Consider the following 23,736-nt stretch of genomic DNA (forward strand, 5'->3'; position numbering starts at 1 on the left):
GGAGCAAAGTACGAGGCGGTAAATAACGGGTCATTGCTGGATCGGCGCGAAGTCATCTCCGCCGAGCGGGTGATGGATCCTTCGGTAGTGGCTGTACCAGCCATGTCCGCTGCAGGAAGAGCATCACGTGTCTGAGGAAGAATAGCCCTCTTGCGTCGGCGCAGCAGAAGCCAAAGCAAGACAACAAACACCATGGCACCCGCTACTCCGCCAACCACACCGCCAGCTATCTTGCCTTTCGCTTGAGTGCTGAGACCGCCAGCAGCGGCGGCTGCGGTGGTTGCCGATGGTGATTGCCCGGTGGCAGTGGCGTCTGCTCCTCCCACTGCGCCACTCGTGGCCGTACCCCAGGCTCCAGCGTAGGAGGACGTACCAGACCAAGAAAGGGATGTCGTGGCCGTTTCGAATGAAACGTGAGAAGTCGTTGTGCCGGATTGATAGCCGTCGACATAGGACACACTTGAACTTGACGTGGTAGCTGTGCTGGAAGTCTGGGTCGAAGTTGCGCTTGAGTCGGTGCCCGTGCTTGTCGGTCGAATAGGGGTGGAGGACGCCGGAAGATGGGTCGAGGTAGTGCCAAAGAGAGGAGTTGATGTTTTGGACGGATTCAGACTGGACGGAGGAACGGAGGTGGACGGCTCGGTGGCCGTGGTCACTGTAGGAGTATCTGCGGTGGGAGAAGAATACGCTGGAGACGCGGTCGATTGCCCGTCGGCGGATTCGGTTGCCGAAGTTGGTGCCGTGACCGAACCTGACTCCGCCGACAAGCCAGATGTCGTTGCTTGAGTGGACTCGTCAGATGTGGCGGAGGGGGTTTCTGTTGTGCTCAGCCCCGTCGTCTGTGAGCCAATATCCACCACGTTGGACACTGTCGTAACAACTGTCGTCTTATCGTCTGAAGATGTGTTTGATTCCTGGCGTTTCATATGTTGTGATTGCCCGCTGTTTTGTGACTGCTGAGTCTGACCCTCCTGACGAATCGCGAGCTCGTCCCCCACCCCGGACACCTCATTTTCCTGCAACATCGTGGTCGGCAAATCTTTGGCGTCTGGCTCCCGGCCTGCAACTCCCATCCCACCTTCGTCTGACTGGTATCGTTTCCTCATCGATCTGTTAAATCGCGTATGCCCAGTTCCATGATGGGCCATTCTGCCTAAGCCCCTATTGCGCGTCGACCCGCCGATTTCTCACCTAATGATATACTGCGCAGTGAACCTCAAATACAGCCTTGCTGAAATTCTCTACCACAACTGCCCACTCTGCCCACTATATCGACTGAAACGAGAAAGTAAGGATATGAAATAAGGTTGTCTGCCTGCGAAACACGCGACTGCTCAGTGAAAAGGAGTGTGATGGCGAAGGCCGTTCGAAAGTCGGTTGCTATGGAAGTCGAAAGAGCGTGGAGATGGAAAACCAATGACGAAATTCAGTCGATGAATAATGAAAGACACCAGAAAGGCGACTGCGATATCGAATGCTAAGAGAGCGACTGTCGAAAATCGATCTGAAATGCTGCTGGTGAAAGTTCCGGACAGCGATGATTTGTGAATAGCAATGAGTGGACGTCAGCCGGGACAAGCAGCCGACAAAAACCGGTAGAATAGGACAAGATGAAGAGAAGAGAATCCGAAAGGCATAGACGCAGACCTAGTGCGACAGGCTGCCCCTGATGTCAGTATGTCTGACCAAAGCAGCTCCATTAAATGCCGAGATAATTGAAGGAGAGAGTGAGATCCAGCAGATGGGTTGAGTGGCCTACCTGCAAACAAGAAGAAAAGAAGAAACAGCGGAAAGATACAATCGTGTGGTGGATCCAATGTTGTTCCGAGGTTGACCTGATTGTTGAGTGGCTTATTGATTGCGCTTTCCAGTCAGATCCATACTGGCCGAGCAGCAGAGCAATGCTTGCGGGAGGAGTTTTGAGATTGACCGCGGGGCGGCTCTAATGAGGGTCGAAGAAGAAGAAGAAGAAGAAGACGACGAAGAACACCGAAGCTGAATGGGAGTAAATTGCTTTGAGGCTCCCACCGGGCAGAGAGGATCCACGCTAAACCCAAGGTTCCGGACCTAGTCTGCCACCACGGATTCTCGTCGGATATTCGCTTGTTCGCCCCGGGTTCGAGTTCGTGTCGGTCTCAGTTCGTCGGCGGAAATGGCGGAGACGATACTTCCTTTGGCCTACAATAGAATCGCACTGGCCTCTTTTCGTTGTTGGCACTGTTCACTGCGCGGGGGCTTACTGTACTGCACAGGTTGGGATAGCCCAGCCAGTCCCGGCTGCAGTGGTTCCGTTGACGAACAAGAAAAGGACAAATGAATGGACTCAACGCCTCAGATCGGGAGGCAAGTTAAGATCAGGATTAGATAGGTCAATACGGTGGATGCTAAGAAGAGAGATCGGGAGAAAAGAAAAAGATTAAAAAAGAAACAAAAATAGGAGGTAGTCGAGCTTTGGGAGGATTGATAGGAGAGGGGAGGGAGGAGGGGGTGGAGGGTAAGTGGGAAGAGGAGAAGGAAGAAAGAGGAGGGGAAGAAGAATAGTAGGCAAAGCTGTATGAGGCGAAGTTATTTAGGAACCAGGACGGGCAAAACAAGACCAGAACAAGACCAGAACAAGACAGAGAAAGAGACAACAGAGACAAGAGAGTCAGAGTCTCGACATGACCTCCTCCGCAGGACCCATGGAAACCACCCGCGTGGGCAGGCAAGCCCAAGTCAAGTCTCACTCACTTCACTCACTTCACTCACTCGCATTTCGATCAGGCCAGGCCTAAGAATAGGTCTTAGACCTGCAGCAGCGTCGACGTTAGTCGGAGTGGGTGCCGTACCGAAACCAAGCCAGTACGACTATGGGGCATTGAGACCACTAATTTGCCATCTTGCCAATCAACAGCCTGCATGGAGACTCGCAGATTGGACAATTACGTGGGAACGAGGGAAAGGTAATCTGCCAGAAGGCGCAAATATTTTTGCCTGAGTCGATGGATTCCAGTCCAGTCGGAGAAGAGATCCAGGTTAGGAGAGCAATAATGTAATGTACGGCGTATGGTGAATCAAGATCCATGATCCGCCCCCCCAATGATCCGCATACAGACAAGGTTGTAGCCGCAGCCTGCCCATCATCTTTTGCCACTTTTGGGTTTTGATTGTTTTCCTTCTCTTTCTCTGTTTGAGGTTCTTTCGAAGTGTTCCTCAACGGGTGTCAATAAACATGTTTGCTTTTTCCTGGTAGCTTGCATCTGTGTTATGATGTACGTAAGATTGAGAGAGAGAGGATTGACTCCCGAGTTCCTGTATGTTCTGCCGTGCCGGCAACGCAACTTCAATGCTTGACCAAAAAGGGGATGCCAAGGCTGAGGTTAATAAAACGCCGGGCGCTAAGTTTCATTAGACCGTTAGGAAATGAAATGAAATGATAATGGGAGAGAACTTCCATCCATCAAATCGCACGGCCGACCACCGTCCCCCCCCCCGTCACACTGATGATGCCATCCCATTCTACTCACGACGCGAGAGACCCTCTCTTGCTGCCAGAGTTACCCAATCGTGCATGTCGATTCCCGTCTATTGCGGGTGCCGCACATACACTAGCCCAAAGTCGAGCAGGGAGAGGTACGTACTAGGAAAGAGATGGGTCGGGATACAGCAGGGCAACCATCGTCAACCGGGTTGATAAGAAGAAGCTAAGCACGCAGAATTTTCTCTTCGTTCTTCCGTTGGAAGAAAGGACTCGGGGTGCTTTGACAATGGAGTCATTCATCTGAGCTTTTCCGAGCCATTCGGAGGAGCTACGTAAGGGGAGCCCTTCCCACCCCAAATGTCACCACCAACGCGGCAAGGTACTCGGAGGGGAAGAGTCACTAGTATGCCAGCTTAGCCAAACGGTCCAGTCTGCTAAGCAGCAAGCCGAATGACCCCAAGGACTCGGCCGGGCCTTATGCAGTGCACCTCGAACTCTCCAGGCCGGAGCTAGACTCGCCCACGCGATACGAACTCCGAATAAGCATCTTTTCGCAATATATTGTCCTACCCACGACAATTCAAGCCTGAGCAAGCCTGAGCATCGTGACTTCTCTTAACTCGTTCCCACAGATTGAGTAATCTTCTAAACAAGACTAACCACTGTAGCTAGTGCAAATTACAATCCCGTCTCCTTGGCCTCGTCCCCAACCCCCTTCCCCCGGGTGTCTAAGATCATCTGTCCCCCCCGTGCCCTGGTTATCGGCAAACTCCATCCTACCTGCATAGCAGATAGCACGATTCGGGTGCCGTCGATGTAGAAGAGATCCTTCGAAAGAGGAGAATGTTTCAGATGACATGTTTCACTCGGGGCGGGAGAGTAGCTAAAAAGGACTCGAGCGAGCATTGATCGATTGGTGCTTGGAGAATCTACTTGAGGTTGACATCGTTTCACCAAAGCTGATAGGATTCACATGCAACCGACCGATGCAGGTACCGAGCTTAAGATATTCCGGTCTTGCAGGATGCGTACAAGCACATAAAGAATCTCGAGAAAGGTCTCAAGTAGCTGGTCTGGCTTTCCGCCATCACGGACATGAACAAGCACTGGCAACCGATCGAAGGGTAAGAAATATCCTCCAATCAGAATCGATAAGATGCATACTTCAATGACAGGAAAACTTGTATACTTACTTAGTAAGTCATCGCCCATTCAACTCTCCTATTAATCCTTCAACTTATATGCTGATAATACAATCCCCTACAGTCTTCATTCTTAGATGATCCAGTCCGATAGGCAAGAAAAACAAGCAACTCATTCATATTCAATCATTCCAATCTGGCGATTTCACCCCCCAATTGTGGGTCCCAGATCGACACTAACTTTCCCAGTCAGTTCTAGCCTCAGCAACCCCTGTTTGAGCATACCCATTCACTCACTTACTAGCCGACATCCATATGTCGAGCTTGGAAGCACCCATTGGTGAGTGACTCGATGGTTGATGGTTGACTCGCACAAAGTTTCGGGAGACACATATACTCAGCAATCCGAAGTACATACTTGTTCTCATGTTGCAGAAACCTGGTCCGTTGCAAACTTTCCCAGCACCACAGGACGATGCTGAAACGAAGCATTGACCCGCAATTCAAAGATGATTTATTCTGAACATGGCCGAAGCCAGATTCCGGCAGACTTTCCTTCTTCTCTGGCAGACTTATCATAGTTAGACAATGTGAATTGGTCATAGGATGGTTGTTGACACGAAAGGTGGATGGCACTGCAACAACAGCAACAGCTTGTATTTTCTGCCACCGCCTCCCCAAGCTCTTTAGTCCTCGGCTCGTTCATTATTCGTTGGAGCTTGTTTCTGGTTTCAACAAAACATCAATCGAAGTCCAGGACTAAAGAAAAACAGCATTTTCCTGACCTTCAGTTGATCCCGCCAGATTTCTCACAGTCAACAATAACTCAGAGATCAATAGTATCCGGATCAATATCCATCGCACAGCTTCCACAACTTCCCCAAAAACCGAACGATTACAACCTCTCATCCTCCAAACTCCCCAACCATACCCGTCAAAAACCACCAACCCACCATTATCACTATCACCACCACCACCACCACCACCACCACCACAACCACAACCACAACCATTACACCACTACCATTACACCACAACAGCAAAAAGCAAAGGAAAAAAAACCAACAGAGATCTAGACCAAAGCGGAGACCCCATCAAAATACCTACCTACGTAATCCTGCCTTCGTATGCCTCCGCTCGTAAATTCTAATCCGATTCCCGTGTCTCAAATCTCCACTCCCAGAGCGGAACTATTTATATCCCAGCACTGCACTGCGAGATGACTAGGTGCAGGTATCTACTGCCTACCGGTATGTGGTCTAGTCTACGTAGTCTATACAAAGGTTCCATGGATCCTTCTCATGTCAAACGATATCACAATTTCTTTGATGTTCAGAGATATACCTTCTTGTCGGTTTGCCTTGCTAACCGATCTTATGGCCCTGGCGGCTGGCTGATCATGGTAATGACGGAAGGGGTTAGGTTGGTGTGAGGAATGTGTCAAACTCGTGCAGTCCAGGGCCTCTTTTGTGGGAATGTTCATTGGGTGTCTGATCAATGGCATGGGCTTGGGAATGAGGGGAAGGGGAGGGGGATCTCGCTGAGATGCCGAGGATCCAAAGGACTCGGTATATATGATCTGCCATGCAGGATTCTGGATGGCGAGAGGTCTCTCCCCCCCCCCGAGAGTTGACGAAGAGTGGGGGGGATCTTACGTAGGGCCCTGGGTGATGATCGAATAACTATACTTAGATCACTTGGTCGAATTCGAGAGAGTTACCTTGATATCAGTAATCGAACTATAAGACGTGAATGGTATGGACACGAGAATGGACTTGAAACAACTGCCGTCGAGATCCATTCCTTTACCAGATACAATAAATAGCAAGACATGCATGAGAATTGAAGAAGTTCCGAAGGGTTGGCCGGCTGCCTGGCCTTTTCTCTCATCCCGACTCGACTATACAAAGCTTTCTTTAGAAACCTCCCCCCACTCCACTGTCCATCTCGAAATGAATTGCGAAACACACGTTGTGCCGGTTTCACCCCCTTTTCTCCTCTTACGTATCGTCTCATCTCGACCTCTCTCCAAATCAGGCATCATCTCGACCAATAGTCTAGGCAGAATTTGTGGCAAAATGAACATTGAAAGAAAATGAGAATTAGAACAAAACAAACGTCGTCAAGCGACGACTTAACGCTTGCGCAGTGTGCTATGAAGGGGGTATTAATATTGAGGACCAAGGTTACGACGGACTCAGAATGTCTCCAGCTCGTCCGCGCCGGCCTCCGCCTCAGGGATCTCAAATCCCTCCTGCTCTTATGTTAGCCTATCCTCTCCCTTAATAGAACGCGTGGGTGATAGAATCAGTTCATACCTCCGTCGAATATAAGATACCCTGGATGTGCTTCACCAACGAGTCCTCGTCCTTCTCCAACTCGGGGTCTTGCTCAATCGCGCTCTGCAGCAGCAACTCGATGTCCCGGAGCTTAGCAAAGTAGAAATCCCGCTCCTTCTCTAGCCCAGCGATGGCCTCCTTCTGGGTGTTGATCTCCTGCTGCAGAGCAGCGGTGTTGGCCGAGACGGCCGCGACGGCAGCGCGGGGACGAGCAGCACCCACGGTCGGGGTGGTGCCACGGCGAGCGGCGCTGCCAGCAGCGCTGGAGCTAGTGCGAGAAGCCGGTCCGGACGGAGGAGCACCGGAGCCCTTGCGGCGACCGACAGCATCGTAGTCACCGCCAGGATAGTGTTGGTCCCAGTATCTCTTGGTCCATTGGAGGAATTCCAGGTTATCCTGCATGCGGCATTTGGTGAGCTGCTCTACCGGGATGGGCTTGTCGACTTGGTGCTTTGCGAAGATGTCTAGAAGGAAACGGAGCAGATATTAACACGGTTGTCTCGACACTGAACCGGATATGACTGAGTGGCATACTCTGAAGCACCTTGAAGTTCTGAAGGTAGGCATATTCGCTGTTGACGTTGAACTTGACACGAGACATGGGGACGTCCACTATGGAAGATAAATCAGTCAGCTATGGAGAAAAGGGGGTGCGAGATTGTGCTGCACTCACAGAATATCGAGTCAAAGATCTGACACAATGCGGCACTGGAAACCCAGGGCATCAGTATATCCCGATCTCATTCGACGGAGGTCCTCCACCAGCATAATAGCCGCTTCTTCGCGAGGAGAACATACCCGGTACCGCACTGCTCAATCTTGGTCATGTTCAACTGCAGCAGGTTGTTAAGCCATGCCAGCAGCTCTTGTCTATCGGTTCATGCAATCATGTTAGCCTTGGTCGCTTTCGATCTCGACTGCTGATGCTGCCGTCGCGCATGTGAGATCCAAACAGAATGCTCGACGAACCTCGATTCGCCCATGGTGGGGTATTTTAGGTCGGGGCTTGGGGTTGAGAAGGGTGTGGAAGAACGGCAGAGGAATCGCTTGAATTGGAAGAGAGGTCGTAGGAAGTTGAAGAGCAGTCAACAACGAAGGCCTGTCACCAAATATGTTCAGACTTTTGTTTATTATGGAGAAAAACAAAGGCCAAGTAGAGCAGAGGGGGAGTGTTTTGTTGCTGTCGCCAAAACCCACGGGACTGCGAGGCGCTAACCCGATTGGGTCCAATGTCAATCGCCGCCTCTCTGATCTTACTTGTCTCACTTGAGCCTTACAAATCAGGCAACAATGCCAAGTCTTTAGATATGTAAATGAAAGTCCAAAGTCAATGTAGAATTTAGGTGACTGATAAAATGGTCGACGCGCTCTATCGCTATTAATGTATATATCAAGAAGCATTCCAAGTAAAGATTCCAAGACACCCAGTATACTCCGCCAAGCCAACAGCATGAACTTTTCCCCCCCAAAAAAACCGACAACCAAAATTCATGGAGTGAGAACGTCTAGCGACTCTATCCAGTTCTTCACTCTTCTAATAATTCTATGCCATCTAGACCATATCCAAAATCCATTATAACGGCACGAGAGTCTTGACTGGTCGCAAGAATGCGCCGGTAATCGGACTTGACGCTGAGCATCCAGCTGGTCGTCCAGCCAGGTAAGTCAATTGACAGCTCACCAGACTGCGCATCAAAAACTTTGACACTCATGTCATAGCTGCCACTGACGATGCGCTGGTTCATGTTGTCCAGGTGCAGAGACCGGACGAGCCCCTCGTGACCCTTGAGCTCGCTCACCATTTCTCCAGTATTTGCATCAAATTGGTAGATCACATGGTCATTACCACCCGTCAAGATGGTTCGAGCATCATCACTGAATTCAACGCAGGCCAAGCCCCGATCCTTGCTGGGAAACTCCTTCACGCAGAGACCGGAAGTGATATTCCACAACTTGGCGATACCATCCCCACTGGCAGAAACTACCAGGTCACCACGGAGCTGAACGGCATTGACAGGGCCACGGTGACCAAGCAGTTTCTTGACCAGAGCACCAGTGTGGCGATCCCAGACACAGATCGTGGTGTCCTTGGAGCATGAGACAATATACCGATCGTCAAAACAAACATCAAGGACTCCAGCCCGATGTCCCTCCAGACGACGGATCGGCTTGTAGTCATTCTGAACATCCCACACAATGCAGGTGAAATCGGAAGAGCCAGTAACCATGATCTCGTCATCAAACTGCAGACAGAGGATTGAGGCGCTATGGTAGTCCGCACTCTGTTCCATTGGAGCTACAATGCCTGCAGAGCTAGTGGGTGGAGGACAGATAGTAAGAAAGGGCGGTTTGCCGGATGATTGCTGCGTTTGATTGTTGACAGGGCCAATGCCGGGAACATCACCAGGCGGAGGGCCAATGATCTTGCGGCATGGCCATGGGTAATGAGCATCCCAGACGCGAATTGTCCGATCACGAGAGCCAGTGATAATCTTGTCCCTAGAATGGAGTCAGCAGGCAGGTATTTTTTTGACGGTCAAAGGAGCCATACTCATCAAATTGAGCACAGTAGACGCTATCCGTGTGGCCATGCAAGTAGATAGCAGCGGCTTTGCCCTCCTTCCAACGATGTTCCAAAGCGCGCCGCACAAGGAACATCCTCTTCCAGTCTTGATCGGGACGGGCCTTGCCCAAACCAGCAGCTTGCCTCTTCTTAGTCGAAAGCCCACTGGGACGATGGTGTCTGTAGGCGTGACGGAACACATGTCGCCAGATATGCCGGGAGGAAGCCTGCTCACTCCAGGCGCGCGAGACTAGCTCTGTCTGCATCAGTGACTCTGGGTCGAGGTAGGAGAACACTTGTGACATAATCTCCGGAGGGAGATAAGCAACGGGGTCGATCCGCACAACCGCCAGAGCGGAGTCAGAGAGCTCGGAGCGGTCGCGCAAATCGATTCCAATGCCACTTTCCGAGTCCCTAGTTAATCTCGTCTCTGAAGACTTGACCCCATCGCGCAGCGCTCGGGCCAGTTCATTTTGAGCGGCGGCCGCGGCACGAGCAGACGCCCCGGCATAAATGTCATCCGGGAAGACTGGAGGAGCCAGGCCATTACCGGGGACGGGACCAGGGACCGATGAACGGCGATCAACGTTGGCCTCGTTGCACCAGGAGTTCCTGGTGTAATCCTCACTTGGATTGGCCGAGTGTCTCGTGGATTTGTTGCGGATTGTCACAGAAAGACGACGCCCCAAAGCGCGCAACCCATCCACGGGATGCCGCAGACTGGAGAAGCTCTTCGCTCCGCGGCGCCTTGGGGCGGGTTCAGGAAACTGGTTTGTGTCTTCCAGAACCTGCTCTCCTATGTGATGTTCCTCCAACACCTGCCCATCGTACCCATCAACGTCCGAGTCGACAACGGGAAGGCCATGCCAGAGCTCGTGATCTGGTCCGATGGTCTGAACGGTCGATACGGTGGACGTCCGAGGTCGAGTGCGGAAAGAAAGCGAGGGACGACGGCGGGAATTGCCTGCGTTGTTGTCTCTTGGTGCCATTGTGTCGAATCTGTTGCAAGTTTGTTGGGAGGACGACCGTTCCGAGGGGCAGAAGATAGTCACGCGGGAGCGATCACCGTGAGGTATAGCAGACAGATATAACCACACTATCGGGGATAAAACGCAAGGGAGGCTGTGCTGTATCAGGTAGCGCCGACGAGCTGAGGTAATAGGGGACCCGAAGCTGAAAAAGGCGTAGGCAAGGGCGATGATTGAACGAGGGACAAGACTGATGAAGACGCCCTATAAGCCGCACCAACCACCAGAATAAAACCAAATAATGGAGGGGAGGGAGGAAACGAAGGAGGTAGAGAAGGTGATAGATAGGAGGAGTTGAGACAGAGAAAAAGAGAGAGGGAGGGCGAAAGAATCAGAAAAAAATATGAGACAGAACAGAAGTGATATGAAAGATTAATCACAGAAGAATCGACACAATAAGAAAGAGACGAGAATGAAATAAAAAAAAAGATAAGAAAAAGAAAAGCCAAAAAAAAAGCAGAAATGAGGATCAGGGGAAAGATGATTGATGAATGACCGGGATGAATGACAATACTCCCGCTATGAACAATGAATGGGCAGAAAAAAGGGTGTCAGTGCCCTTGGGGGGAGGGGGCGGTGAGACGCCACTTTGCGGATTTGCCTTCCTCCGATTGGAAGTGGCGGACTGACACACTGGGTCAACAATGAATTTTTCTGTTCTTCCATCCCATGGTTCCCCAGGGTTGTTCTTCTCTCTTTCCCCCCTGGTTAAGGCTGACTGTATCTACTCGGACTCACGGTTCGGTAATCACTCACTGCCCGGTTTCAGTAAGGTAGGTAGGGTTTAGGAGGGGAGTGAGTTGGTTTGGCATCGACCTGGCTGCCTAACGGATGATCTGGCAAGAAGGTGGGATCATGTCCCCAATCTCCTACTTACTTGCAGGGACTTGGTGATTGTTGGAGAGTCAGCAAGAACAGACCACTCCCTCGAGACGGATTGGTATGTTGAATGCGAATGCCAGGAGTGAAAATCCGAAGGTTAGTCTCCCGACCGCCCCCCCTTTTACCCGATCGACTCCATCTGCTTCCCGCCCGCCCCCGTGGGGTTTGCCTTCGGTTGTGGTCTGGCCCACTGCCCCCCAAAGTTCAGTGGTTCTTTCACAATGCCCACCTGGCCCGACTATCGGCCATCTTGTGAAGTCGATATCGCGCTGCAAACATAATCAGGCATTGATTAATTCGCTCGGGCCGCATCACTGTAGATAAGTATCCAAGTCTTTTAAGTATGGCCTTGGGTTGAACTGCTGCGTGAGTCAAAGACCAAGACCACACACAACGGGTTGGGTACAATCTCTAACCCTGAACATTAAGATGGCCATCTTTCTCGACTGGCGAGACTGCATGAGATTCCAAGCAATGGCTTGCAGAGTCCTGTTCCTGGCTGGGTGTAACCCCAGGGTGATCTGACTACGTAGCGGTTTTGGCTCTCTGTGTGCTCCGAATTTCGATGATATTTTTATTCTCTTTGCCTCGCTTCACGTGAAATCTGTTGCTGAATCATGCATACTGGTGCGCAGTGCACCATGATTTGTCCGTTCAAGCTGGGATTATCTCAACACAGGAAAGACAGTTTTCCAGTCGAATGCTTCTGGCAGACAAGAAGCATATTGCCATCCAGAGCAATACCCATGCTCAATCATTTCATACCACGAAATGCATGTGTATGTATATACAGTCGTGATTCGTGTAGGTGTCCACATATCCTCCCTGCTGAGGGTCATATATTAGTTCCAGCATCGATATATGTGGTCAATGCAGATCCCATTGACAGCCGCATGGCGTGAGATGGGGGCTGATGCTGATAAGAGCCTTACGAATGCCCAGAGGGATCTAGCTGCTTAAATCAGCATCAACATAAATCAGGAATAACATGACTTATGCCAGTAGCATCAATTCACCTTGGTATAAGTTTCTAGTATTATGGTCTCCCACTCTCACTACCCTCAACGACTTTCCCACTCGGAAAAAACCCTCCACCAATCAGCACCCACCCGACAGTCATTGGCGTGGGGGTCTCTCCCTCTCGGATTTCGGTTAGAAGTCCGGCTCGGGTTAATCCATCCCACTTCACTTTACCCCTCCTCTGCTGCAAATCTGCGGATTATTGCGAAGCGCTAGGAATTGGAAAATCGGAAGAGAGAATCAAGGTTTCATTTTCATCATATATACAAAAGGTCTAGAGAAGGGGGAGGGGAAAGAAGACAGAATCTAGGCAACATCCGGCAGCGTCTTTTCCACCTCGATCGCATCCTTAATGCCCTCTGCTACAGCCTGGACCTGCTCTTCACTGAGACGAGCCAAGGGCTTGCGGGGGAAGCCACCATAGCCGTAATAGCTCTGGATCGCGCTCTTGGTGCCGGGGATAGCGGCCTTGGTGAGCACCCAGTCGGCCTTGCTCAAGAGCGCCTGTGCCTCAATAGCTTCCGTGAAGCGGCCCTCGCTCCAGAGGGTGAAGATCTGCACGCACAGCTTGGGAATGACATTGGCCCCACCGGCCAGGATGGCGGAGCCACCGGAGGCGAGGGTCTGCAGCGCAAAATCGGCGATACCGCCGAAGGCGACGTAGGGGTGGTTGGCTTCGGTCTTGGTGTTGGGGAACTTCCGGGCGGCCGGGTTCAAGGGAGAGGGAGGGGTGATGGCGTGCAGGGCCGAGGCGACGCGGGTAAGCTTGCCGGTGTTGGCGCAAGTGAACTTGGTGCCGATGATGTTGGGGTGCTGGGAGATGCGGATGATCAGGTCGGAGTCCATGTCGATACCGGCCACGGCACCGGGGTAGTTGTAGAGAATGAGCGGGATGGGCGACTCGTCGGCCACGGCGGTGAAGTATTCGTAAATGGTCTGGTCATTGCCCACGGCGTAGCGGTAGTAGCTGGGGGGAACAATGAGGGCGTATTCGGCTCCGGCGTCCGCGGACTCCTTGCACAGGGCAATGGTACCCCGGATGCTCTGCTCGCTGGCACCCGCGATAACGGGGACGTTGGAGAATCCAGCCTCGACCAGGGCCGAGCGGGTCTCGCTAATGACGGTCTTCTTCTCGGCCAGGGTCAAGTGCACGGCTTCACCGTTGGAGCCCATGCAGACGAGACCAACGAGGCCGGCCTTGGCGAGGCGAACGGCGTGACGACGGATGGTGGGAACATCGAGGTCTTCGGTGTCTGGGTTGAAGAAGGTCATAGTGGGAGCGTAAACTCCGGGGCGAAGGGGAGTGCGGGACATTCTGCGCTTCAATGTTAGGTAGAGAAACTCGCCTTGAGTAAGGACAAACTTAATTGACAGTTGCGAGAGAGGTAGGATGCTTGGGTAGGATGCTTGAATTGAAGATAGAAAAAGAAGGAGTGCAAAGATAAAAAGTGTAGACCGACCGACAGACAGACAGCCTTGAGGGAGATTCTTATAACCCCTCATGTTTACCCCGCGTGTATTGAAATGGTAACCGGCCCGTAATCCGTCAACCCCACGGCCGGCGCGGAGTCCATTTCTCCACCAATCAACAAGTGCCGGCAGTAGACTTGCCATTTTTGGGCAGATTTTGAGCAGACTCGCTTCAAACGCCGATGCAGGCTGCATACACTCAACCTCGATGTCATTGACAGACGTATTACCTGCGCAGCGAGTCTTACAAGTTATGGTCTGTCTAGAACACTCAAAGTTACCTCAGCCATCACGAGTGTCTTCTTTCTTCCGCCCAGAACATCATTGATTGATGCAATTGTCCGTACCAGAAATCCCTCCCTCCCTCCTTCTTTCCTCCACGTCGGCTACTGAACCCCGCAGGTCTCCAGTCCAGTGGATAAATCCTCCTGACACCCACTTCTTTAACTGAATTCTGGTTTCTTTTCTTTTGCTCATTTTCCTCGATCACAATCCTCACCTCTTCCTCCAGTTCCTCCCTCCCTTCACATTTCACAAAAATGGCTCCTCCCGCTGTGTTGATGGTAAGGGCTTCCCCGTCCTCCCTCCTACCAAATCCCCACCAGGAGTCCTGACACTGCATACCAGGTAGGAACGGGCGAGTACACCACCGGCTACGTCGGTGGTGCTGCCTCGACCTCTGACAAGAAAGTCGGTGTCGTGGGTCTGACGCTGTTCGACCTGCGTCGTCGGGGCAAAGTGGGCGATCTGAGCATGGTTGGAGTATCCGGCTCCAAGTTCCCAGGCATCCGTACGTTGCTCTCTCTTCCACACTCCCAAACAAACCCCAATTGAGAAGAAAAAAAAAAAAAAAAAACCAAAAAAACAATTGACTAAACCGCAACCCTCCCAAAAAAGGCGACCACCTCCACCGCAACATCTCGCAAGTCTACAACAACCTGGACACCAGCTTCACCTCGTTCCCGGCGGACCACACGACGGACCCGGAAGCGTACAAGGCGGCCATCGACGCGCTGCCGGCGGGGTCGGCGATCACGATCTTCACGCCGGACCCGACGCACTACCCGATCGCGCTGTACGCGATCCAGCGGCGGATCCACGTGCTGATCACGAAGCCGGCGACGCAGCTGCTGCGCGACCACCTGGACCTGCTGGCGGAGTCGCGCAAGCACGGGGTGCTGGTGTTCATCGAGCACCACAAGCGGTTCGACCCGGCGTACAGCGACGCGCGGGCTAAGGCGGCGCGCCTGGGCGACTTCAACTACTTCTACAGCTACATGAGCCAGCCCAAGTCGCAGCTGGAGACCTTCAAGGCCTGGGCCGGCAAGGACTCCGACATCTCCTACTACCTCAACTCCCACCACATCGACATCAACGAGAGCATGGTCCCGGACTACCAGCCCGTCAAGGTCACCGCCAGCGCCGCCACCGGCACCGCCACCGAGCTGGGCTGCGTCAACCAGACCGAGGACACCATCACCCTGCTGGTCGAGTGGCGCAAGAAGGACGGCAGCGGCCGCTTGGCCACCGGCGTGTATACCGCCAGCTGGACGGCGCCGCAGAAGGCCGGCGTCCACTCGAACCAGTACTTCCACTGTATGTGCTCCCTTCCTTCGGTAATACTCAAGTGGCGGAAGAGAGAGAGAGAGAGAGCTTGCTAACATGGACCATCAGACATGGGCTCCAAGGGTGAAGTCCGCGTGAACCAAGCCAAGCGTGGCTACGACGTCACCGAAGATGAGCAGGGATTGATCTGGGTGAACCCGTAAGTTCGCCTCCTCTTCTTTTCCCCAAGGATTTATGACCTAACGAAAATCAAAACCCAGCTTCTACATGAAGTACGCCCCGGACGAAGAGGGCAACTTCGGCGGCCAGACTGGCTACGGATACATCAGCTTCGAGAAGTTCATCGATGCTGTCACCGCCCTCAACGAGGGTCGCGTCACTCTAGACCAATTGGACGCCAGACCCCTGCCCACGCTGCAGAACACCATCGCCACGACGGCGATCCTGCACGCCGGTCGCGTCTCCTTGGATGAGAAGCGGTCGGTCGAGATCGTCAGTGCCGACGGCCAGTGGGAGTTGAAGTAAAATTTTTAACCCATTTTTCCTCTGACGATGACGATGATGAACGCAGACCAGTGTATATAGTGCGCGTGTTTTTGTTAACGTATGTAAACATCTTACTCAAGCACCTAGAGATTCATAAGCATCCAAAGCTTTGTAGCGTGTAAGAACGAAGGGGGAAATAGTTCTGTGGTAAATATCCCTATCTCTCTCTCTCGTAGAATAAAAAAGTACACATAGAAAAGATGGGGGAATGAAATGAAGACAGAGAGAAAGAGAATTCTGGACTACCGAACGACATAAAGATCGATCTGTCATGGTATCACCAATTTTGTCTGAAACAAAGAGAATCAAAACTCCCTCAAACTCCCACCCAAATCAATCACTTTCGCCACGCTGCGAATTACAGAAGGACAAACAACTGAACCTTCGGAATTAAAACAACCACCCCCAAATAAGGAAGTCGAGATGATAAACATAAGTCTTCGAACGGGACGGGAAGAAGGGAACGAAAATTTGGCAGATCGTGGTCTCGTAGCAGGTCGCCGCCACTATTTTAAGGGATGTAAAGCCTTTTCCAGGGGTGGGCGGACTGGGGCGGTGGAAGTCGAAAACAAAAAGGAAAGAAAAAGAAAATGTAGTGGATCAAAATCAGGACGATCCATCACCGCCGAGGGTTGTTCTTCACTATCCCATCCACTCCCTTGTTGAACTTCACTCGACAATCTGGGCAATACCATTTCGCGGTTCGACTGGGCACTTCCGACAGCCCCACGCAGTCCAGGTGGAACCATTCGCGGTCGCACTGGTTTGTTGTTAGATTTGGATATAAATGGGAAGGTATGGGGAAAAGAGAAAAGCTTACATCCGGGTTCTCACAGCAAATCATGGTCCCGAAACTCACATCTCCGCAGATACAGTATCGCGGCTCGTTAGGGTCGATCTCTTCCAGGACACCGTCTTCGTCAATGCGAATGTCGTCGCGGTTCAGAAGGTCCCCCTCAAGCAGGTTAATGCGCTTTTTGCCAGGCTTGGCCTTGCGTCGGCCGTAGCTGACTGCGGCCCCGCCATCTTGGCCTGACGATACGGGACCGGGCGCAGGGCGCTTCCGTTTGCGATGGGGCGCGCTGACACTTGTGGCACGGGCCGTCTCCGGAACAGGCGTGCGTCGCGCAGGCGTGGCGCTCTTCCGGCGGAGCTCGCGGCCGGTTGTTGGCAGGGTGTTCGCGTTGCTGGTCGGTTCCGCTGACAGGGCTGCACCTCGGCGGGACGAAGGTCGAGTGACCGGGGGTGTGGGCGTGCCAGTGGCTGGTGCTTTGCCAGTGGTAGTTGAAGCTGGAGGGGGAAGAGATCGTTTATTGCTGACTGGGGAGGACAAGACTGGCTGCTTCTGCGCATCGGCTGATTCGGCCGCAGCAGCATCTGGGCTGGTCGGTGGAGCCGGGTTTGGCATGGTTGCGTTGCTCTCGGCAGGAGTGAAGGATCCCTTGCTGATCCGACGGCGTTTGCTGGCGCTGCGCAATGAGGTCCGTGTCTCTACCTCGGTAGGAGTGGTAGATTCAGCGGGCGCAGCTGGAGCCTCAGAAGTCTCTGGAGCCTTTGCAGCCTCTAAGACCACTGGAGCTTCTACAGCCTCTGCAGCCTCTGCGGCTTCTGGGGCCTCTGAAGTCTCTAGAGCTTCTGTAGTCTCTGGAGCTTCTGTGGCCTCTAGAGCTTCTGTAGCCTCTGGAGCTTCTGTGGCCTCTGGAGCTACTGGGATTATAGAATCTGCCGTAGCAGCCGCTGCCACAGGCGGAGCAACGAGAGCAGCTGTGGGTGGGGACGCCACGGGAGTTGGAGAAGTAACAGTAACGGGAGCAGGAGGAGTAACAGTATCAGGAGCTGCAGGAGCTGCAGGGGTCGCTTCTGGCGGAGTTACTTCATCCGCCTTGCGTTTCTTTGCGGTAGAACGACTCGGTTTGCTTGCAGCCGGTGACGCTTCTGGAGCGAAAGGTCCTTTGAGTGTTAAGGTAGGCTGATCAGGGCTTTTCGCTGTTGTGTGATCACCTGCGGCCGCGGCCGCAGCGGCTGCAGCAGCGGCTGCCGCTGCCTGCTCACGCGCCTGGTTCTCACGCTTAAGCTTCTTAGCCTCGTTCAGCTTCATACCTCTATTGCTTAGCTTAGTCTCAAACGGTGCCTCAATGTCAACAGGTGCTTCACCGCGCTTGCTTAGCTTTCCAGGGATGTACGTGTTCATAATGTCGTCGCAGTCAAGGAACTCAGTCCCGGACGCATCAGCTTCTTCCTTGGCCTTTCGGTAAGCCCCCCAACCGCGACCACGGAGCGCCAACTCGCGATGGATCATGACTTCACTCGGCTGCCACACCGCGTTCTTTTTCATCTTCTTGCGAAGCTTGGTCATCTCCCACTCAGTCAGCCGCAACCACGGCATGTCCTCACTGCCAGGCTTGGCATCTTCAGGGGGTGGTTTGAGCATGGCCAGCGCACCGCTGATCGATATGGAAGGCCCACTGGTACCTGGAACCCCAGGCACCAGCCCAGACCCACGTGAACGTCGAGCGGCTTTCTTCTCTTTGACAGGTGAAGTGGTGGTTGTGGGAGTAGATGAGTCGACAGAAGCAACGGGAGGAGCAGCGGCAGGTTTCGGCTGAGAATCGGAGGACGTTGTCGGAGCGTTCGCCTCGTCATCAGAATGTTCTGTGCTGGCGATGGGAGAATCGGGGTTAAAGTCGGTCAAATGTTCGGCGGCGATGAGCGATCGACGGGTGCGCGACTTGGGCTGCGCAACTGCGCGACTACCTTCTCGGCTGTCAAGGCGCAAGGTAATGCGCGTAGTCGGCGGCGCAGGAGCCACAGCATGGTCATCAACCTTCTTGACCGATCGGCCGCGCTTGGTGGTTGTGAGTGTCTGGACAGGAGGAGCGGGGGGTGGTGTGGGTTCGCGCGATGCGGGTTTGGGGAGAGCCTCTAGTTTGCGTTTGATGCAATCAAGGCGACTGTAGTGACGGTCAATGACCTCGTATAGGCGACAAGCTTCAGCGTAGGCGGACTCGCGCGCGTTGATGGCGCGATCGAGCTGGGCGGAGATGTCCTTGCGCAGGGCGCGCGCATCGGGACGCCGATCGGAAGGAAGGTCAGGAAGGCGGCCATATGTTTTGGTTAACTCGTGGACGCCCTGGGTAGCGTCCAGGTAGCGCTCATCGAGGCCGCGGATGAGAGTGAGGGAACGGAGGAGGTCGGCGGGCAGGTATTCGGTGTAGTCAATGTAGTCAGTGACAGTGGCTTGGGCGTCGGGGTCAAAAAGCCCATCCAGAATGAGGCCCCCAGGGTCGTGGTAGTCCGCCATACCATCCAACAAGTAAACGGAGAGAGTGTAGGAGTGGGAAGGCGAGAGGGAGGGGGCAAAAGAAGGCGCGTCGAAGGAACGGGCGGACAGATGGTCACAGGTGGTGGACGGACGGCACCCTGGGCGAGGGTGCGGCCATGAAGAGGGACTGGTCCGCACTTTTACATGGATGGGGAGAGCTTGCCAGACAGAAGAGTCTGCACAAGCTACCAGTTGCAAATTGAAGAAAGAATGGCGAATAATCGATCGGTTGAGCTGTGCAATTGTCTTGTTATTGTTGAGTGAAGCCGAAGTGGAAGTGGAAGGAGATAAACAATGATTGGCTGAATAGATAAATGACTCAGCATGGAGAGGGGAGAAAGATTGATCCGACAGCTGTCAGCTGTGGAGACCGAGAGATGTTGATATTCTGCAATGTTGTTGGATAGTGTGTGGATGCAGAATGATTCATCATGGAAATCCACCTGGACTGACTAAACACTTTCCCAGTATGTACTTGGGTAGAGTATGGTGGTGGTAAAGACATGTGATGTTGACTTACTGGTCAAGCATCGATACCACCCCCCAGTACATATGCTGTATGCCTTGACGGACACAAACCCAAGTGTGAACATTCCCTACACCACCAACAATTTTCACACAGATCGCAATACTTGCTTCACTGGTGTGGTGAGGAACTTGCTTAGAATTATTATTTGTTACACTCAATATAGTGAATTCAGCACACATGAACAGAACCGGAAAAATGTAAAAAATAAAGTGAAGGCTACTACCTAGTATGTCCCTTCAGTGAATTGATCGATACTTGTACCTCCTTGCTACGATGTTGCACAACTACAGCCCCGCCGTTTGTTCCTTAGACAAACGACGTGTTTTGCCCCTCCTGCTCATCTTCTCTTCCCTTTTCTTCTTCCCACCATCTCTTTATTCTCATCTGCGTTGCCATCAATTCTCCCCGCTACTCAATCACGTTGTCAAAGGTCAACAACCGCCACTAAAATGACACCAGTCCAGCGACTCAACTACCTGTTTGCTGGGGAGGACGAGCTGTTGAAGATGGACACTCATCTTAACCGTAAGTTGACTGGTTTGGGAATCCAACTGGGGATGCGCGTGAACACCATTGGCCTGAACCATTGATCACTCTATTTCGCATAGTAAGAGATATTATGGACTAACAATTCTTACCCCTCGTATATCAGAAGAAAGAGTGCCCGAAGAGCCCACCTTCAAAGGACACTCCGAAAGAACAAAGGTAGAGAATACCAAGACTGAGGAATACCAAACCGAGGAAGCCCAGTCTAAGGAGGCCAAGCTCGAAGGAACAGAACCAGAGAACACCAAGCCAGAGAGTATCCAGCTCGGGAATCTCAAACATGATGATGAGCATAAGGACGATCGTTCTGAGGGTGTTGAAACCCAGGAGGTCAGTTCCCAGAAACACCTACCCACTGAGAGCGACCTCGAAGGACCGGAACTCGAGGAACTTGTGCTTGGCGAACTGCAGCATGTCAGCATAAGATCAGCGCGAGCCAAGCGCGCAGTGCTTAAGTCCGAACAATTGGATTCTGAAGAAAGCACGGCGACCGATGAGTCCTTACATGAAGACCCCAGCGACAAGACTTTCACTCCCATTATCGCCCTCTCACGGTACCCATACAAGCTCATCAAAGACGACAGCCTGGCCCAGCAGATAGCCAGCCGGTTCTTCGACAAGAACCAATTCTGGGCCCGATCTTGGGACATGTATGCTCATTCCTCTCCCAACAAAGCATTGTCGTTATCACTAATGTCTTATGCTTGTCAGTTACTACCACTATACGCCCTCCAGCCTGGGCTGTCGATGCATTCTACTCACCCCAGCCAGGCACGCCCGCCGCCTCCTCGGCGAGATTAACCGCACCTTCAAGTGCACCCTCCAACTCCCGGCGGAGCGCGACATGGGCCTAGTCCTCTCCTTCGACAATGATGCATACCCGCAGCCGAAGTTCCTGGGAACCAGCACCAACCGGGAGGCCAAGGACCGTCTGCAAGCCCGTGTGCCACCCCCCTCCGAGCGCTACCTCGACCCCTGGAGAGACCTGGGCGACGAGCACAGGGAGCTAGCCGTTGCCTACGAGGCGATGCTGGAAGCCGCCTGCGACGCCATGAAGAGCAAGAGAAAGACCAACGCGGCCCAGAAGCAGCAGCAACGCATGGAGCTCGAGCACCGGCACAAGGAGTCGCTGCTCCGCGCGCAACAGTACCTGGGGATGCGTCCCGCGGGCACCATCGACGAATTCCTGAAATACGCCCCATTCAACATGGACGCCGTGGCCCCATTCGCGTTCTGGAAGGATCCTATCTTCGTCAGTGTGGATGTGGAATGGAACGAGCGCTGCAGTTCCCAGATCACGGAGGTTGGCCTCTCGGTGCTGGATATGCGCAAGCTGCACGGAGTGCGGCCCTCTTCGATGGATGGGGTCATTTGGCGCAGGGCCATCCGGTCCCGTCACTTGCGCGTGCGCGAGTACAGTCATCTTATCAACAACGAGTTCGTGAGGGGCTGCCCGGGGGACTTTCGGTTCGGGACCAGTGAGTTCGTGGGGCTGGAAAACCTGAAGGGGGTCGTGCAGGAGGCGTTCCAGCAGGTGGCTGTCGCCGAGAAGAAAGAGGATGAATCGGAGGATCGTCATGTGGTGCTTGTTGGCCACAGTCTCGCCGCTGATTTAGAACACCTCCGTAAAATCGGGGTGACACTGGAGATGGTGAATGACCGCTTGGATACTGCCGGACTTGATTGCGCTATGCATGCCGATCCGCAGCAGCAGCAGCAGCCGATGCAACCCCGATCCTTGGGGACGGTGATGACAGAGCTGGGCTTGGAGCCGTGGCATCTTCACAATGCGGGTAACGATGCGCATTATGCGCTGGAGGCGTTGGTGGCTAGTATCCTGGGATACAAGGCTGGCAATTGAGTCTAAGCCCTTCTGACAGATGTGAGATCTCAGAAGATCGACGGCCCCGACCTGACATGTATTTTAACTCGGACTAGTTCATTTTTAGTGAGACAGAAGACTCGTGACAATGAAACATGCAGCATTGCTTGTCACACGGTAGGACACAGATATCTGCCAGGACCCGGATTCAGTCGTAGCCTAAGCGTTACAGCCGGCAGTCCGTATGCTTTCCCAACCCTAACCGAACCTTAACTTACACTATATCATATTTCCCTCCACGCATCCGGATGATCCCACCTGATAAACCACGAACACCATCCTTCATCACAACAACCACCACCACTACACAACCCCTCCCCCGCCCCCTCCCCCAAAACCTCCAAAGTCATAACAAAATGACCCTAACAGCCACCCTCCTCACCCTCCCCCTCCCGCCCCTCACCACCACCAGTTTCACAACCGCCACCTCCCCCACCGCCCACCCATTCCTCTCCGCCGCCGCCGCCGGCACGCTCCCCAAACCCCGCCTGGCGGCCTGGCTGGCCCAAGACCGCCTCTACATCCACGCCTACATCCGCTTCATCGGGGCGCTGCTCGCCAAGCTCCAGCTCCCTGTGCCTGTGCCTGTGCCTGTGCCTGTGCCTGTGCCTGTGCCTGTGCCTGTGCCTCACGCAACACAAACCAACCCCAACAACACCGACCAAATCGAAACCCAAACCCTCGAAACCCAAACCCTGCACACCCTCACGGCAGCCCTGACCAACATTGTCCGCGAACTCGACTTCTTCGTCGCCGTCGCCGACGAATACGCCCTCGATCTGAACACGCCGTTCCAGGTCCCCCAACCCGAACCGGGGGAAGCACCAGCACCAGCACCAGCACCAGCACCAGCCGCCAGCGCCTTCACCGCCTCGCCCATAACAACCGCGTACACGGATCTCTTTATCTCGGCGGGATCGGCGGGGACGTCCTTGCTGGAGGGGTTGTTCGTGCTCTGGGCGACGGAGGTGTGTTATCTGACCGTGTGGCGGAATGTGCGGGCGGCGATGCCACGGGCAAAGAACGGGGGGGAGGATGCGGATGGGGGTGCGTTGCGCGAGAAGTTGATTCCCAATTGGACGTGTGCCGAGTTCGAGGAGTTCGTGGAGGGGATTACGTGCTTGGTTGATAAAGTGGCGGAGCGCGAGGTGCAGCGGAGTTCGGCGGGCCCGGAGAAGGCGTGGGAGGAGGTGGTCGAGCGGTGTGCGCGGTGGTGGAGGCAGGTGGTTTGGCTGGAGGGGCAGTTTTGGCCGGAGGTTTAGATTCGAGGGCGGGGTGGTTCTCGGGGGCTTGTTGATGTGTACAGTAGCTTCTAGGGGTATGTATGTATGTATGCATTCATGCATGCATATTTGTGATGGACAGGGTTGACATGTAAATAGGTATGAGCAGATATAAATGAGCATCAAAAGCAATTGGAGTATATATACATCTACAGTAT

General features: G+C 53.3%; 7 protein-coding genes across 7 annotated transcripts; 3 read left to right on the forward strand and 4 right to left on the reverse strand.

Annotated features, from left to right (window-relative positions):
• Positions 1-6,799: 6,799 nt before the first annotated feature.
• Positions 6,800-7,924, reverse strand: eb1 (microtubule-binding protein BIM1; the record flags this gene model as incomplete). The annotated part of the gene is made up of 6 exons (XM_025585060.1): positions 6,800-6,856; positions 6,921-7,405; positions 7,476-7,553; positions 7,615-7,649; positions 7,740-7,811; positions 7,911-7,924. 6 exons carry the CDS (start codon positions 7,922-7,924, stop codon positions 6,800-6,802), a joined length of 741 nt encoding a protein of 246 aa, XP_025441575.1.
• A 338-nt stretch (positions 7,925-8,262) lies between these two features.
• Positions 8,263-10,493, reverse strand: BO95DRAFT_415091 (F-box/WD repeat-containing protein; the record flags this gene model as incomplete). Its single annotated transcript, XM_025584337.1, has 3 exons — positions 8,263-9,440; positions 9,493-10,295; positions 10,323-10,493. 3 exons carry the CDS (start codon positions 10,491-10,493, stop codon positions 8,468-8,470), a joined length of 1,947 nt encoding a protein of 648 aa, XP_025441576.1. The 3' UTR covers positions 8,263-8,467.
• A 2,175-nt stretch (positions 10,494-12,668) lies between these two features.
• Positions 12,669-13,883, reverse strand: BO95DRAFT_474024 (dihydrodipicolinate synthase family protein). Its single transcript, XM_025589770.1, has 2 exons — positions 13,803-13,883; positions 12,669-13,750 (listed from the first exon to the last, which is right to left on the reverse strand). The coding sequence occupies exon 2, from the start codon at positions 13,746-13,748 to the stop codon at positions 12,741-12,743; it is 1,008 nt and encodes a 335-aa protein (XP_025441577.1). The 5' UTR covers positions 13,749-13,750; positions 13,803-13,883; the 3' UTR covers positions 12,669-12,740.
• A 283-nt stretch (positions 13,884-14,166) lies between these two features.
• On the forward strand, positions 14,167-16,070 carry BO95DRAFT_415097 (Gfo/Idh/MocA family protein). The gene is made up of 5 exons (XM_025584338.1): positions 14,167-14,467; positions 14,532-14,694; positions 14,802-15,500; positions 15,579-15,669; positions 15,731-16,070. Exons 1-5 carry the CDS (start codon positions 14,444-14,446, stop codon positions 15,993-15,995), a joined length of 1,242 nt encoding a protein of 413 aa, XP_025441578.1. The 5' UTR covers positions 14,167-14,443; the 3' UTR covers positions 15,996-16,070.
• Positions 16,071-16,635: 565 nt separating this feature from the next.
• BO95DRAFT_364596 (putative PHD finger domain protein) lies at positions 16,636-19,317 on the reverse strand (the record flags this gene model as incomplete). The annotated part of the gene is made up of 4 exons (XM_025582662.1): positions 16,636-16,776; positions 16,837-17,676; positions 17,818-18,537; positions 18,586-19,317. 4 exons carry the CDS (start codon positions 19,315-19,317, stop codon positions 16,636-16,638), a joined length of 2,433 nt encoding a protein of 810 aa, XP_025441579.1.
• A 1,600-nt stretch (positions 19,318-20,917) lies between these two features.
• BO95DRAFT_364491 (uncharacterized protein) lies at positions 20,918-22,274 on the forward strand (the record flags this gene model as incomplete). The annotated part of the gene is made up of 2 exons (XM_025582660.1): positions 20,918-21,063; positions 21,149-22,274. Coding segments are annotated over 2 exons (1,272 nt in total), but the record flags the coding sequence as incomplete, so codon positions are not given.
• Positions 22,275-22,729: 455 nt separating this feature from the next.
• Positions 22,730-23,557, forward strand: BO95DRAFT_334489 (putative transcription regulator PAB1642; the record flags this gene model as incomplete). Its single annotated transcript, XM_025581926.1, has 1 exon — positions 22,730-23,557. A coding segment is annotated over one exon (828 nt), but the record flags the coding sequence as incomplete, so codon positions are not given.
• Positions 23,558-23,736: the final 179 nt, after the last annotated feature.

The sequence above is a fragment of the Aspergillus brunneoviolaceus genome (genome assembly GCF_003184695.1).
Source record: "Aspergillus brunneoviolaceus CBS 621.78 unplaced genomic scaffold BO95scaffold_39, whole genome shotgun sequence".
Lineage (NCBI taxonomy): Eukaryota > Fungi > Ascomycota > Eurotiomycetes > Eurotiales > Aspergillaceae > Aspergillus > Aspergillus brunneoviolaceus.

Excerpts from the sequence above, each read along its gene's own strand:
- BO95DRAFT_415097 (XM_025584338.1), top strand. The coding sequence starts at position 14,444 with ATGGCTCCTCCCGCTGTGTTGATG. Across the intron at positions 14,695-14,801 it reads CTCCAAGTTCCCAGGCATCC|GCGACCACCTCCACCGCAAC; the intron begins GTACGTTGCTCT and ends CTCCCAAAAAAG. Across the intron at positions 15,670-15,730 it reads GGATTGATCTGGGTGAACCC|CTTCTACATGAAGTACGCCC; the intron begins GTAAGTTCGCCT and ends ATCAAAACCCAG.
- BO95DRAFT_474024 (XM_025589770.1), bottom strand. The coding sequence starts at position 13,748 with ATGTCCCGCACTCCCCTTCGCCCCGGAGTTTACGCTCCCACTATGACC.